Here is a 15,178-nt window from a genome sequence, read left to right on the forward strand (position 1 = left end):
AGCCCCAACAATGTAACTGCACCCTTCTTATTTCTCAGCTCCACCCATAACGCCTCACAGCTCAAGCCCTTCATGGTCTTCTGCTTTAGCACAGCCGGGATATCATCCCTGACTAGCAATGCAACTCCTTCCCCCTCCCCACCCCTTTACTTCCCTCCCTGTCCTGTCTGAAGCATCTATATCCTGGAACATTTAGTTGCCAATCATGCCCTTTCTTCAACCAAGTCTCTGTGATTGCAACAACGTCATACTCCCTGGCACGAATCCAATCCCTGAGTTCATCTGCCTTACCCACTATACTCCTTGCATTAAAGTATATGTACTTCAGGCCGCCAGTTCTTTTGTGTTCATCTGCTGTCTGCCTACTTTTCCCCTTATTAGTGCTAACTTTATGATTCTTACAGTCTCCAGTTTTCACCTGGCTGTCTACTTGTCTTCTCTTCTGCTTCCCAGCCCCCTGCCACATTAGTTTAAACTCTCCCAAACATCAGTAGCAAAAACTCCCCCAAGGACATTAGTTCCAATTGGTTCAGATGTAGACCATCCAATTTTTAATAGTACCATCTTCCCGAGAACTGGTCCCTATGTCCAACAAATCTGAATCCCTCCCTCCTACACCATCCCTCAAGCCACGTGTTCATCCTGCCTATTCTTTCATTTCTACGCTGGTACTGGTCGTAATCCTGAGATCACTACCTATGAGATCCTCCTTTTTAATTTCTCTCCTAGCTCCCTGAATTCTGCTGTCAGGACTTCATCTCATTTTTTTTTACTTATATCGTTGGTGCCTATATGCACCAAGACAACTGGCTGTTCACCCTCCCCTTTTAGAATGCTCTGCAGCCGATCAGTGACATCCCTGACTGGAGTACCTGGGAGGCAACATACCATCTGGGAGTCTCATTTTCGGCCACAGAACTACCTATCTACTCCCCTTACAATAGAATCCCTTATGACTATGGCCCTACAAGTCTTTTTCCCACCCTTCTGCACAACAGTGCCTGCCACGGTGCCATGATCTTGGCAACTGCTCCCCTCCATTGGTGAGCCATCTCCCTCAACAGTATCGAAAACGGTTTAGCTGTTTTGGAGAGAGATGACCGCAGGGGACACCTGCACTGCCTTCCTACTCTTTTTCTGCCTTTTGGTCACCCATTCACTGTTCCCCTCAGCAATTCTAACTTGCGGCATGACCGTATCACTAAACGTGCTATCTACAACCTCCTCCACATCGTGGATGCTCCACAGTGAGTCCATCCACAGGTCCAGAGCCGTCATGTGTCAAACAAGAGCTGCAGCTGGATACACTTCTTGCAAGTGTAAGAGTCAGGAATGTCAGCCACATCCCTGAGCTCCAACATCAAGCAAGAGGTACATACCATGGGTCTGAGGTCCCCTGCCCTTGTAAGCCTTAGCTTTATATCAACTAACTAAAACCAAACAATGCACTTAAATATATGAAAGAAAAGAAAGAGAAAAAAGAAAACCCTTACCTTACAGAGTCTTTTTCTTCTGGTTAGAGGAAGGGGATGGACAGGAGGGAGATAATACACATGTACTATCTCGGGTTTAGCTGCTGCCCAAAGTTATACTAAGCCCTTACCTTCCTGGCACCCTCCTGGTCTCCACATCACCTCCGCTCTGTCTCCTGCTGCTCCCGGACAGGAAAGAATACTTGTGCCCACCTGTACCCTTAACTGCCCAACTCTGTGCCCATCTCTCTTGATTTCTTCATAGATTTGCATAGTTATGATTCTAACAAAACAACTAGAACATTCCTATCAATGTTTTAATTTGAGACCCAACACAATGCGAATGGAATACCCTTGTTCAAAAAGGGAGGGAGGCAGAAAGTAGGAATCTATTTGATTAGTTACTTTAAAGTTTGTCTTTGGGAAATTGTTAGAATCCATTATTAAGGATGTATTGATGTGACATTTGCAAAGTGAAAGCATAGTCTTTCACGTTCAGAATGCTTTTATGAAACGTAAATTGTTTTGAATAATTTGCTAGATTTCATTGAAGCTGTGATAAACAATGTGGATAATGGGACACTGGTAGATGGAGTATATTTGGACTTCCAGAAGACATTTGATAAGGTGCACACATAAACTTAATACACAAGGTAAGCTGACATGGGGTTGGAAGTAATATATTGGGAGAAATATATTCAGGACCACTAGCATATTCCGAGTTTAAACTGACTTTTTTAAAAAAATCTCGATCCTTATTCATTCAAAAGGGACAAAACCCAAAATGTGTCTGCAGTTGAGGACACATCCTACAATGAATGGATAGCTGTTGAGTAGGGAGTAGTCAGCTCCTCACGATCTTGGTTCTTACAGAAGCCGACAGTCTAATCTGCTTTGACAAGAAGGAAGCATATGTCAAGTATACACAGGAGAGATCGAGAAAATCCTTGACAGAGTATATAGGCAGTAGGAGTACACTTAGGATGGAAATCAGGAGAGCAAAAAGGGGACATGAGGTAGCTTTGGCAAATAGGGTTAAGGAGGTTACAAAGATATTCTGTAAATACATTAAAGACAGAAGGGTAACTAGGGAGAGAACAGGACCCTTCAACAATCAGCAAGGCAGCCTATGTGTGGAACCACAGGAGATGGGGAAGATACTCCAACCCCCTCCCACTTATTTCTCCACCCCAGAGGCTCTCACCCGAAACATCGATTTTCCTGCTCCTCAGATGCTGCCTGACCTGCTGTGCTTTTCCAGCACTACTCTAATCTTGACCAAGGTACTACGTAAGTATTTTGCATCAGTGTTTATTGTGGAGAAGTACATGGAAGTTATAGAATGTGGGGAAATAAATGGTGACATCTTGAAAAATGTCCATATTACAGTAGAGGAGGTGCTGGATGTCTTTAAACACATAAAAGTGGATAAATCCCCAGGACCTGATTAGGTTTAGATTAGATTACATTACAGTGTGGAAACAGGACCTTCGGCCCAACAAGTCCACACCGACCCGCCGAAGCGCAACCCACCCATACCCCTACATTTACCCCTTACCTAACACTACGGGCAATTTAGCATAGCTGCTTCACCTGACCTGCACATCTTTGGGCTGTGGGAGGAAACCGGAGCACCTGGAGGAAACCCACGCAGACACAGGGAGAACGTGCAAACTCCACACAGTCAGTCGCCTGAGGCGGGAATTGAACCCGTGTCTCTGGCGCTGTGAGGTAGCAGTGCTAACCACTGTGTCACAGTGTACTCTCGAACTCTGTGGGAAGCTACGGAAGTGATTGCTGGGTCCCTTGCTGAGATGTTTGTGTCAGCGATAGTCACAGGTGAGGTGCCGAAGGACTGGAAGTTGGCTAACGTGGTGCCACTATTTAAGAAAGGTGGTAAGGAAAAATCAGCGAACTATAGACCGGTGAGCCTGCTGTCGGTGATTGGCAAATTGTTGGAGGGAATCATGAGGGACAGGATTTACGTGTATTTGGAAAGGCAAGGAATGATTAGGGATAGTCAGCATGGCATTGTGTGTGGGAAATTATGTCTCACAAACTTGATTGAGTCTTTTGAAGGAGTAACAAAGAGGATTGTGAGGGCAGAGCTGTGGACGTGAAATATATGGACTTTAGTAAGACATTCGACAAGGTTCCCTGTGGGAGACTGGTTAGCTAGGTTAGATCTCATGGAATACAGGGAGAACTAGCCATTTGGATACAGAACTGGCTCAGAGGTAGAAGACAGAGGGTGATGGTGGAGGGTTATTTTTCAGACTGGAGGCCTGTGACCAGTGGTGTGCCACAAGGATCGGTGCTGGGTCCACTACTTTTCATCATTAACATAAATAATTTGTTTGTGAGCATAAGAGGTATAGTTTGTAAGTTTCCAGATGACACCAAATTTGGAGGTGTAGTGAACAGTGAAGACGGTTACCTCAGAGTACAATGGGACCTTGAACAGATGGACCAATGGGCTGAGGAGTGGCAGTTGGAGTTTAATTTAGATAAGTATGAGGTGTTGCATTTTGGAAAAGCAAATCTTAGCAAGACTTATACACTTAATGGTAAGGTCCAAGGGAGTGTTGCTGAACAAAGAGACCTTGGAGTGCAGGTTCATAGTTCCTTGAAAGTAGAGTTGCAGTTAGATAGGATAGTGAAGAATGCGTTTTGTATGCTTTCCTTTGTTGGTCAGATTATTGAGTATAGGAGTTGGGAGGTCATGTTGCAGCTGTACAGGACATTGGTTAGGCCACTTGTAATATTGCTTGCAATTCTGGTCTCCTTCCTATCGGAAGGATGTTGTGGAACTGGAAAGGGTTCAGAAAAGATTGACAAGGATGTTGCCAGGGTTGGAGGATTTGAGCTATAGGGAGAGGTTGAATAGGCTGGGGCTGTTTCCCCTGGAGTGTCGGAGTCTGAAGGGAGACCATATAGAGGTTTATAAAATCATGGAGGGTATAGATAGGACACAGACAAAGCCTTTTTCCTGAGGTGGGTGAGTCCAGAACTAGGGGGTACAGGTTTAGGGTGAGATAGGAAAGATATAAAAGGGACCTAAGGGAACAACCTTTTCACAGAGAGGGGGTGCGTGTATGGAATGAGTAGCCAGAGGAAATGGTGGGCGCTGGCACAATTGCAACATTGAAAAGGCATCTGGATGGGTATTTGAAAAGGAAGGGTTTAGAGGGATATGAGCCAGATGCTGGCAGGTGGGATTAGATCAGGTTAAGATATCAGGTCAGCATGGACGAATTTGGGCCGAAGGGTCGGTTTCTCTGCTGTACATCTCTATGACTCTATAACTTGCGTCTTTCACCTTTGGAGGGTTATTGTTTGAAATTCCCTTTGCGTGTTTAGTTGTGACATTCCATAATTTTTGTCCCCAAAATTCCACTTTGTCCATCCAAAGCCACTTTCAGCTGCTTCAACCTGTTAAAACCTATGTTTTGGAATTATAACTTATAAATGTCCACAGTATTTAAAGATTCTGACTCATCCTCATGCGACTGACCAGCGTGCAAAAGTCAGAATTGGGTAGTATCACGTGTCTGTTCAATAGTTATATCTTCCAAGTCTGACAATGGAAGGAAATCAAGCAGGCTGCACTATTGGTGGTTTTTCTCTGTCTACTTCCCCTTAATAAAGAATGTTGCAAGGATCTCAACAGTATTTACTATGGAACACCGTTGAACCATTGCCAGTTTTTCTGTCCATTTGTGCTATTCACGGTCCCATTGCTATTACCAGAATTGGATATCAGTTTTATAGAGTGGTGAGAGGGAATGTTGTCATTTTCATTATTAAAAATCCTTGCTTTTTCTTCATTTGTACCAAAAATGATGCATTTATTTCTTATAAACGTTACGGCCAACAATCCTTTCACAGTGAATTGGGACAATGTCATGTCCAGTGTGACCAAGAATACCAGGTTGCCAGTTGGGAGGTGAAGTGTGTCAGGGGTTCAGGCTTATGAACCCTTGAAGATTTCAGCATGTTTTTAAAAACATACTTGCTATCCAACACCCTGTATCCCAGAAGGTGATGAAAGGAATTACTTTTATCTTTTATGAGAATGTCCTGCCATAATGCATTATCTTGAAGGCGATAAATATTTCCTCACAAATCAGGGGATTTCCAAAAAGCCTTCAAATTTTGACCAGGTCTCAGCTGGGTGTGTCCCTACAACACAAGGCGTCACAACTACTATCAGTGGATCTGTGGTTCCGTGTTCACTTTGTGGTTTCTGCACGAAATATTTGTTCAGAGCATAACATCAGCAGTTTGCTCCTAAATTATATATAAAACAGATTGTAGATAGAATTTTACAAAACCTGGTTTGGAGACCTCTTGTACAGTTTACAAAGTAATCACACATTTATATGGAGGAATAAGAAATAAGAAGAACAATAACTATCATATATGCATATATTATATATAAATATATGTGTGTATATTATATACACACACATATCTCCCTTTCAAATAACACCTGTTTAAATAGATACAAAATTACACAAAGGTATATCCCAGTTAATTCTTTTTTGCACCAATTGGGTAGATAGTTCCAAAACTCTCGCTGACATCATAATGTTTCATATGTTAATTGTGTTTAGTCCATATTTCACACTAAAACAGTCATTTTGACTGGTAGCTATTCTTGGACCCGAAGTGTCTGCTATTTCCATTGTCAGTAATTCTTATCCCCCACAACCAAGAAGTAAACCTTGTTTTTAATCAGAATATCAACCAGTTTTTCTGGAACCTCCAGGTGAGGGACAGCAACAACGTTGGCATTTTTTCTTCAATGACATGTTGAAATGGTCATCTCATTTAAGAAACTGAATATACAGATTCACTCATGTAAGATTGGTTGGGACAGAGTTTATTGTCTGTCCCTAGTTGCCCTTGAGAAATTGGTGATGAGCTGCCTGCTTGAATCAATCTTGAATCTTGATTGCATTAGAAATATGAAAATTTGATATTGGCCCAAAGATGGAAATCCTTAGAGTAAATATGTTGGATAACCTAAGTTCAAATGCTTTATGTGTGATCAACAGATCTATCTGATGCTTCTAGTGCAGCATTTCCCATCCTTTTAACTATAGCAACCTTATTTCACGTATTTGAAAAATGTTGTAACTCCTCAATGAGAACTGTAAGGTGGTGGTGATTTGGGGGCCACTTATGGAGGGCAACACATTTGAAAATGGGGGCAGGTGAGAGATCTGTAAAAGCAGTGATGGGGGGGGGTGTTGGAAAAACAGGGCAAATGTTGTAATGAGATTATATCTGTCTGAATGCGCATGGAACTTCAAATTGACTATTGTTCCCTTGTAACCTCAACATTTCAGCTTAGTTCCATTGTTGGAAGCATTGCTATACTATGTGGCTGAAGAGAATGGATCACCAAAAGAAAAAAAAATTATGGCTGAGGCTTCTGCCCCTACGTTAGATGCAGGGAAATGGGCCTTTTCCTGGCTCCACAAACCCAACCAGCTAAACATAGCCTGGAATGCTGGATTTTCATTCTGGAGTGGTGGGATTCCATGGAGAATGGAGGAGGCAATCGCAGAATAAGAGTGGAGGCTGAGGGCTGTAGATTGGGCACATACCTACCTCTGGCAATGTTTTGAAGTTCATTTTTAAAATATGACACCAAAAACACCCCATCCCAGCTCTCACTCCTCACACACTGGACTCACACATTCCCTCTGGCCACTCATTCCTTCCACATCACTCTGTGCCCAACCATCAATCACCCACGACCCATCAGACTGCTTATGCTAACATAAGGCCTATTTCCACCTATCATCCTTTATCTGTTCTAACACCTATTTTTAGGTAGACTTTACTTTATCATAGTCCACATTAGCAGATCACAATAAATAATAAAGTAGACTGTACTTTGTTGAGAATAGCACTCCCATCCACAAAAAATGAAACATTTTGACTGCCTTGAAGATTCAAGAGAAGGTTTACCCCCCACATAATGCCAATCTCTGACCTACCCTGATACCCCACAGTTTTTTTTGTTGTTAATTAATCAGATTAGGACATCGCTGGCTAGGCCAGCATTTATTGCCCATCTCTAATTGCCCAGAGAGCATCATGAATCAATCACATTGCTGTGTGTCTGGAGTCACATGTATGCGAAAGTGATGACTGCAGATGCTGGAGGTCAGAGTCAAGATTAGAGTGGTGCTGGAAAAGCACAGCATGAGGTTCACTCCTGAGGAAGGGCTTTTGTCTGAAATATCGATTTTCTTGATCTTCGGATGCTGCCTGATCTGCTATGCTTTTCCAGCCCCACTCTAATTTTGACTCTGGAGTGACATGTAGACTAGACCAGGTTAGGACAGTAGTTTCCTTCTCTAAAAGACATTAGCGAACCAGATGGGTTTTTCTGACAATTGACAACAGATTCATAGTCATCATTAACTCTTAATTTTAGATATTTTAAAAATTAAATTGAAACTCCATCACCTGCCCTGATGGGGTTCAAACCTGAGACTCCAGAACATTACTTGGATCTCTGAATTAACAGCACACTGATAATACTACTAGACCATTGGCTTCGCTTATATGGTTGGTCCAGTTCAGTTTCTCATCAGTGGTAACCACAGGTTATTGAACAGTGGAGGATTCAGAGATTGTAAAACCATTTAATATCAAGAGGCAATTGTTTGATTCTCTCTTGTCGATGATGATCATTGCCTGGCACATCTGTGGCAAGGGTGTTACATACAGCTCATTGGCAAATACCTGGAGATTGCCCAATTCTTCCTGAAATGGACACAAATTGCTTCAGTATCTGCATATTCACAAATGGTGCTGAATATAACGAAGTCATCATTGAACAGCCTTCCTCATCATCGAAGGATGGCATTTAAAAGCATCTGAAAATCGTTCAGCCTAGGACACTACTCTGAGGAACTCCTGCAATAATGCCCTCTGCTGAGATGACTGAACCTCAACAACCTCTGCCACCTTCCTTTGTACCAGGCATGACTATAGCCAGAGAGTTCCTCTGGCAGGGAAAGATTTCAGAGGAAATACATGAACAAATTGCAGGCTTCATTGTAAGGAATCCTTTAGCATTGGAGGGTAAAACTATCCCATACCCTCCACAATCCCTGCAAATGATTCAGAATTGCCTCCTCCCCCCCCCCCCCCAAATAAACGGTTGCACCTACACCAAATGGATTTCCCATGTTAGACTGCAGAGCTTGGCCGAATGCATCTATCCTGAATCTACGACAGTCCAACATTGGACCCTTTTAGATCTAGCAGACAGGGTTGTGTCATATAACATGAGACTATTTTATAATTTCCCATTTATAAACTGAATTGAGATTCCACCAGCTAGTATGCTATGATTTGAACTCATGTCCCATAGCCTCTGGCTCACCGCTCAGTGATATTACCACTAGGTCATCATCTCCCACACTAACTTTCAGCTTGATGTCCATAACTTTCACTGTAAAAAGTCCTGGAAGGATATGTTATAAGTGCAAATTATAAATAGCAGGGAGAAAGCCAGATGTGAACTTTAAACTTATTAGTAGATTTTAATTAGTTTAAAAAGAGTCATCTTAGTTTATGACTTAATTTACCAGGTCTGTGAATACTTCCCTTTTCAGTGGGCACCTGAAATGTGGCTTTGAGGTGGGGACACTTCTGCTTAACCCTCGATACTCAGCTGAAATTAGTAATGGGGTCCCATCAGGTGCATCCCAGCATTTGGATCAAGTTTCTGAGCTGTAAGTCATAATCTCTAAAAATAAATCTGTCATTACCTCTTTGAGGATTCCAGCATAGCAATGTAAATTGAATTAGAGACCCTATTAAATGTATGCAAGTTTAAGCTTTTGCAGAGAGTACCATTTCTACTACAGCTCTCAATAACACTCGTCTTCACACTTTTATTTTAATTTCAGCTTTTATAAAAAGGCAAACTAAAAACAAAACACACCAATCTGAAGGTCTATTGTAATTTTCACATAACTGACACTGTTACAAATTTATTTCATGGTTGTTTCTTGTTGCTGGTGTAACAGCTGGTTGCTGGTGTAAAATGGTTGTATTTGCTGGTTCTTGTTGCTGGTGTAAAATGTTCTGTTTTAAAATATACAGGTATATCAGGAAAAGTAGAGTAACCTGAATCACAATGTGACAAATATATATAAGTACTACTCAATTATGGAATAATGAAAATAATAAATCAAAAAACTTAACCTGTTACTTGTTCCTTTTAAAATAAAAACTTTTCATGTAAATCAATATGTTACTTCGAAAGTAGCCTTAAACTGTGTCTTACTATTAATGTCCCACAGAAATACTTCTGTTTTCTATTAAGAACAGTTAATGAACATTATTTATGCAGTTAAAGTGGGTTGAATATAGCAAATATGTTACATGATAACAAGTGGGTACAACTACCTGTATGTAAACTCAATTCCATCAGTGGCCATACATAAGGCACACACAATATTACAACTCAAAGTCTCAACATACAATCACTGAGGCATTCCAGACAATGATTGGTGAAATGTGAAGTTTTTCTTCTGTGGACCTTGACTGCTTCCAACATTTTAGATAAAATTGCCAGATGTATTTATTTAGCTCTCCAAAGAGTACTGGTTTATGTGCTGTTGACGGTAACCAGCATCTGCTCCCAAAATACGTGGACAGTTCTGAGAATTGTTATCTTGCTTCTAAGGGAATAAAGGAAATAAAGATCATTGCTAAGTAAATGTTTCACCTAATTCATTTTACAGGCAAAACTTTCATATGATCTATGATTCGCAGTCCACGGCAAGGTCAGCTTTTGTGTTACGTGGAAACTTCATTCCAAAACCTTGAGCTGTTTTTTTAATATTATTGTAAAAACAATCACTAGAGAATTTTCAATTCTGACAAGGGATAGTAGGTTAGCTGAGAGCAAATGGAAGGAGTTATGAACAGGGGCAGGAACAGAAGCATTATATCTTTTTTTGTCATGTGAAAAACTAACAGTCCTCCACATCAACAATATACTTTGAAAGTTCCCTTGCTTTTGTCAAAGACATTTGAAACAAATTGGAGTCTGAATTCTCAAAGCTTTGTGGAAAGTGGTTAACTGAGATATTGCTCATTGCTGATAAACCACTAAAATGAAAACCAAAGCAGCACTTAGCAACAGTAAAGGTAATAATCATCTGAAAGGTAGCACTGGAAACACAACCAGCTAAAACCATAACACCTTGGTTATTGGTCACAGAAGAAAAGAAATACTTTGCAAAGAATGTATTACAAAGAAATTGTGATGCAGAAACAATGGGGAATTGTTCCAAATGGTTCTCCACTTTTATACTCCAAACAAACCTCCTCTCACCCATCGAGAGAGATGATCTAATGTCACAAATAGAGGAAAATGGTTATGATATAATTTCCATTACAGAAATATGGCTGCACGGTGATCAGGCTAGGAACTGAATAGCCAAGGATATTCAACATTTATGAAGGATAGACACGTGGAAAAAGGAGGTAGAGTCACAGTCTTCAAACAAGATGGCATCAGGATTTTAAATGAGGATTAATGGATTGGAAGAAAAGCATGTAGAACTTGTTTGCTCGAAGGTAGCAGACATTGGTGGAAGTTATTTATAGGCTACCAAATAAGAGTGATGGTTTGGAGGCATAGTATGAATTAAAAGATGAGAGAAACATGTAGCCTGGGCAACACAGTAATCATGGTTACTCCAATCTGCATATAAATTGGTTAAAGAGATTGAGCACTAAAGCTGTGGAAGATGAGTTTCTGATGTACGTTAGTGAAGGTTTTCTTGAGCAGCATGTTGAGGTGCCAGCTAGACGACAGGATATTTTAGATGTAATATGATGTTATGAAAAAGGTGAATTAATAATCTAGCTTTTAAGTACATTTACTGATGAGTGAACACAATATAATAGATTGTGTAGAATCTTTTCCAGGTCTGAATGACATGGGCTATGTCAAGTAAGGTGGCAGAATCACCTGAGACACCCAGCGAGGCTTTTCTCAGTGTCAGGAGCAACTCTGCATTTTTAAACCCCAATATTGAAGGGATTCTCTCCAGACAGCAGCAGCAAGTGAACTAATAAGGGATATCATCGCTTGGTGGTGATCTTAATAACTCCAGATCTTGCCAAAATTATTTGCAGCTTCCTATTCCATCACCATCTGCTGTGAACAAACTAAATACCAAAGATTCTTAACGTGGCAGTCAAACTGTGTACCTGGTGACTTCAGCTTGTCGCCAGATCTGAAGGTCCTCCATGTTGGAGATGTGGCAGAGGGATTTTTATCAAGAAAAATGTGAGGTGCTACATTTTGGTTGGACAAATTGGGGCAGGACTTATATATTTAATGGTATGATCCTGGGGAGTGTTGCCAAATAAAGGGACCTTGGAGTGCAAGTTCATAGTTCCTTGAGACACAGGTAGACAGGATATTGAAGAAGGAATTTGATATGCTTGTCTTTATTGGTCAGTGCATTGATTATAGGAGTTGGGAGGTTATATACTGGCTGTACAGGACATTGGTTCGGAGACTTTTGTAATACTGTATTCAGTTCTGGTCTCCTTGCTACAGAAAAGATCTTGTTAAACTTAAAAGGGTTCAGAAAAGATTTATAAGGATGTTGCCAGGGTTGGAGGGCTTGAGCTAAAGGGAGAGGCTGAATAGGCTGGGGCTGTTTTCCCTGGAGGCAGGAACATTTTTGAGATTTATAAAGTCATGAGAGGTATAGATAGGGTGAATAATCAAAGTATTTTCCTCAGGGTAGCGGACATCAAATCGAGAGGGCATAGGCTTAAGGTGAGAAGCAAAAAATTTAAAAGGACCTAAAGGGCAACTTTTTCACACAGAATGTGGTGTGTGTATGGAATGAACTGCCAAAGGAAGTGATGGAGGCTCATACAATTATAATATTTTAAAAGCATCTGGATGGGTATATGAATAGGAAGGGTTGAGGGATATGGACCAAATTCTAGCCAATATTGATTTAGGATATCTGGTTGATAAGTTGGACTGACATGTCTGTTTGGGTGCTAAACATCTTTACGTTGGACTTTATGTTGTACACCAAGCACCAACACCTCAGGGCATGCTCCATGGCTACTGATCGCACATCCTGAGTTTTTCTTCCTTCGAATCTGAGCTCCCTCTCAGGCATCCATCCTCCTGGTAATCTAATTCAACCCTTCCCCAGCTGCATTAGCAAATCTCTTCGACCCAGACTTCCAATCGATTCTTAGAAATTCTTAGTGCACATTCTCCATCAAATTTTACCATTGATTAGCAATAAATCCAACTTACAAAGGGTTATTAACAGCTATTTCAGCTGCAATTTAAGAAGTTAACTCAGTCTATCCTACACCACAGCTTGGAGTTATTGAGACATTGGTGGCATTGTAGTAAAGTTACTGTTCAGATTCTCTATAGACCCAGACTAATGCCCTTTAAGTGGGATTCAAATCCTACCAAGACAACTGGTGGAATTGAAATGTTAATAATATATAAATCTTGAATCAAAAGCTAGCCCTGTTCCGCCAGTAGGATAGAGAAAGCAGTAAAGTCATAAACTGTCAGGAGTGAGTTACCTTTAGTCGACCTCAATGTTGACTCCAGGCCATCAAGTCTTATGACATCAGTCAAAAATAGATGTTCTGCCAATGGGTCAGAGCCCTGAATTACTGTGGATATTTTTAACTTGTGATTCCAAAGGACATTACTCAGCCAAAAATGGTTGCAGATGTAAATTAATTGGCCTTCTAGAGAGACAGACACTCAGAATTTCACATGTATGGATAGGAAAAGAACTATGAAGAACAATATATTCAAAAGGGAAGAGGTAACTTCAAAAGGGTTGAATTGTGATGTCTGTGATGATAAAGATAATGGAGGTCTGACATTCCCATGCTCAACAGAAAGCCTCTCCTGATGGATTGTGTCCCAAACTGCAGACATATTGAAAACAATGCAAGGTCAGGGGTTAAAATGCCATTTTCAACTCTATTGGAGGGTACTAGTGTGACTGAATGCTTTGATGTGTACCAGTCTGGATTCAAGGTTTAGCATGTTGTGATGATCACAGTCAGAGAAGTTAACCCAATACTACAGGGAACGACTGTTTATCACTTCAAGTGCTGCAAGCCAGTTAAAAAGAAAATAGGATAATAAATGAAATATCACTTATCCTGAATTCTGGAATTCAATCGCAGGAAATCAGAACCACAGAATCAAAATCAATCTGCAAAACTAAGGATTGTGAAACCAACTGTTCAGTTACCAACACAAACATGACCAATAACCTCTATTGCAAGTGTTCATTCTTCATGAACAATTATGAGACTTATCTGAATATCCTTTTTTTAATGTATATTCTTTTGAAATCACTTCTGTTTGTAGTGTGTGTGTGTGTTTGTAGTGTGTGTTTGTAGTGTGTGTGTGTATGCTGTTACTAATCCTTCTCACATTTAGAAATTAATAAACTCGGTTTGTTAATGAAGAAAACCTTTTAAAATGGTCTCCGTTAAAAACATCAGTTCACATCGGTGTTGGAGAAAGGCATCCACAAGGAAAGGGATCCATTTTTACATTAATCGTGGTGCAATTAACTAATGGAATAAGGTGAATAAAGAAGGGGAGATTGTTCATCCATCCTCACTCGGTAATTTGGTGTATCCTATCTTGAATCATATTTAACCAATTAGATTCATTCCAAGTGAAGATCAATAAACCAATGAAGGCACTGAATATTGCAAAGTGTATGGGCTCAGATAACATTTTGACAATAGTATTGGAGATACAGGCTCTAGACCCTGGCCACACACTTTGCCAAGCTATTCCACACAATTACAGCATAGATATCTCCTCAACAACGTGGAGCCTTCCCAGGTCTGTCCTGACCCCAAAAAGTAGGGACGAGTCCAACCCAGTCGATTACTAATGTATCAATTTATCTCAGTCATTGATAAAGTGATGGTAAGGGATGTTAATAGTGCTATCAAACAGCATATATCCAGCAATAACCTGCTCACTGACTCTCAGTTTGGGATCCATCAGAACCATTCAGCTTCTCACTTAGTTCATGGTCAATACAGAGAGAAAAAAGGAAGACGTAAATTCAGCAGGGGAGGTGACAATGACTGCCCTTGATATCAGGCAGCATTTGACTGAACGTCGCAACAAGGACCTCTATAAAACTAAAGTTAACTGGAATAAAGATGAAATCTTTCCATTGGATCAAATTGAAATAACTCCAAAGAGGATGATATCCTATCACCAAGTCACCGTTTATTTATGTTTGAAGAGGCCTTGGCTTTACCTTCAGAGTCAGGTATCAGAGTGCCAGAATCTCAGAAACTCTTCTTGTTATCTATCAGCCAGGGCTCCCTGATTGGGACTATTCACCTGGTCCAATCAGGGAACTCATTCTATGAGGCCCAGTTGGCTGACCTCATTACAATCACTGCACAAGCAAGCACAAATCCAGATCAATTTGGTTGTTGAGAATCAATCATCTCAGTCCCAGGATATGCCTGCAAGAGTTCTTCAGGGTAATGTTCTAGACCCAAACATCTTCAGCTGCTTCAATATTCTGTCCACCATAAGGTCATAAGTGAGATGTCTACTGATGGTTGTCCTATGCTATATTCATGAATCCTCAGATACTGAAGCA

The 15,178-nt window shown here is 40.7% G+C and overlaps 1 protein-coding gene across 2 annotated transcripts in view; it reads right to left on the reverse strand.

The window, feature by feature from the left end:
- Positions 1 to 9,382: 9,382 nt before the first annotated feature.
- Positions 9,383 to 15,178, reverse strand: part of LOC122555819 (ubiquitin carboxyl-terminal hydrolase 47-like) — a 39,771-nt gene continuing 33,975 nt past the window's right edge. For both annotated transcript variants that reach the window (XM_043701993.1, XM_043701992.1), the window contains exon 12: positions 9,383 to 10,189. In XM_043701993.1, coding sequence (XP_043557928.1) covers positions 10,094 to 10,189 — 96 coding nt within the window. In that variant the 3' untranslated portion in view covers positions 9,383 to 10,093. The remainder of the gene's footprint in view (positions 10,190 to 15,178) is intronic.

The sequence above is a fragment of the Chiloscyllium plagiosum genome, chromosome 13, assembly GCF_004010195.1.
Source record: "Chiloscyllium plagiosum isolate BGI_BamShark_2017 chromosome 13, ASM401019v2, whole genome shotgun sequence".
NCBI classification, from domain to species: domain Eukaryota; kingdom Metazoa; phylum Chordata; class Chondrichthyes; order Orectolobiformes; family Hemiscylliidae; genus Chiloscyllium; species Chiloscyllium plagiosum.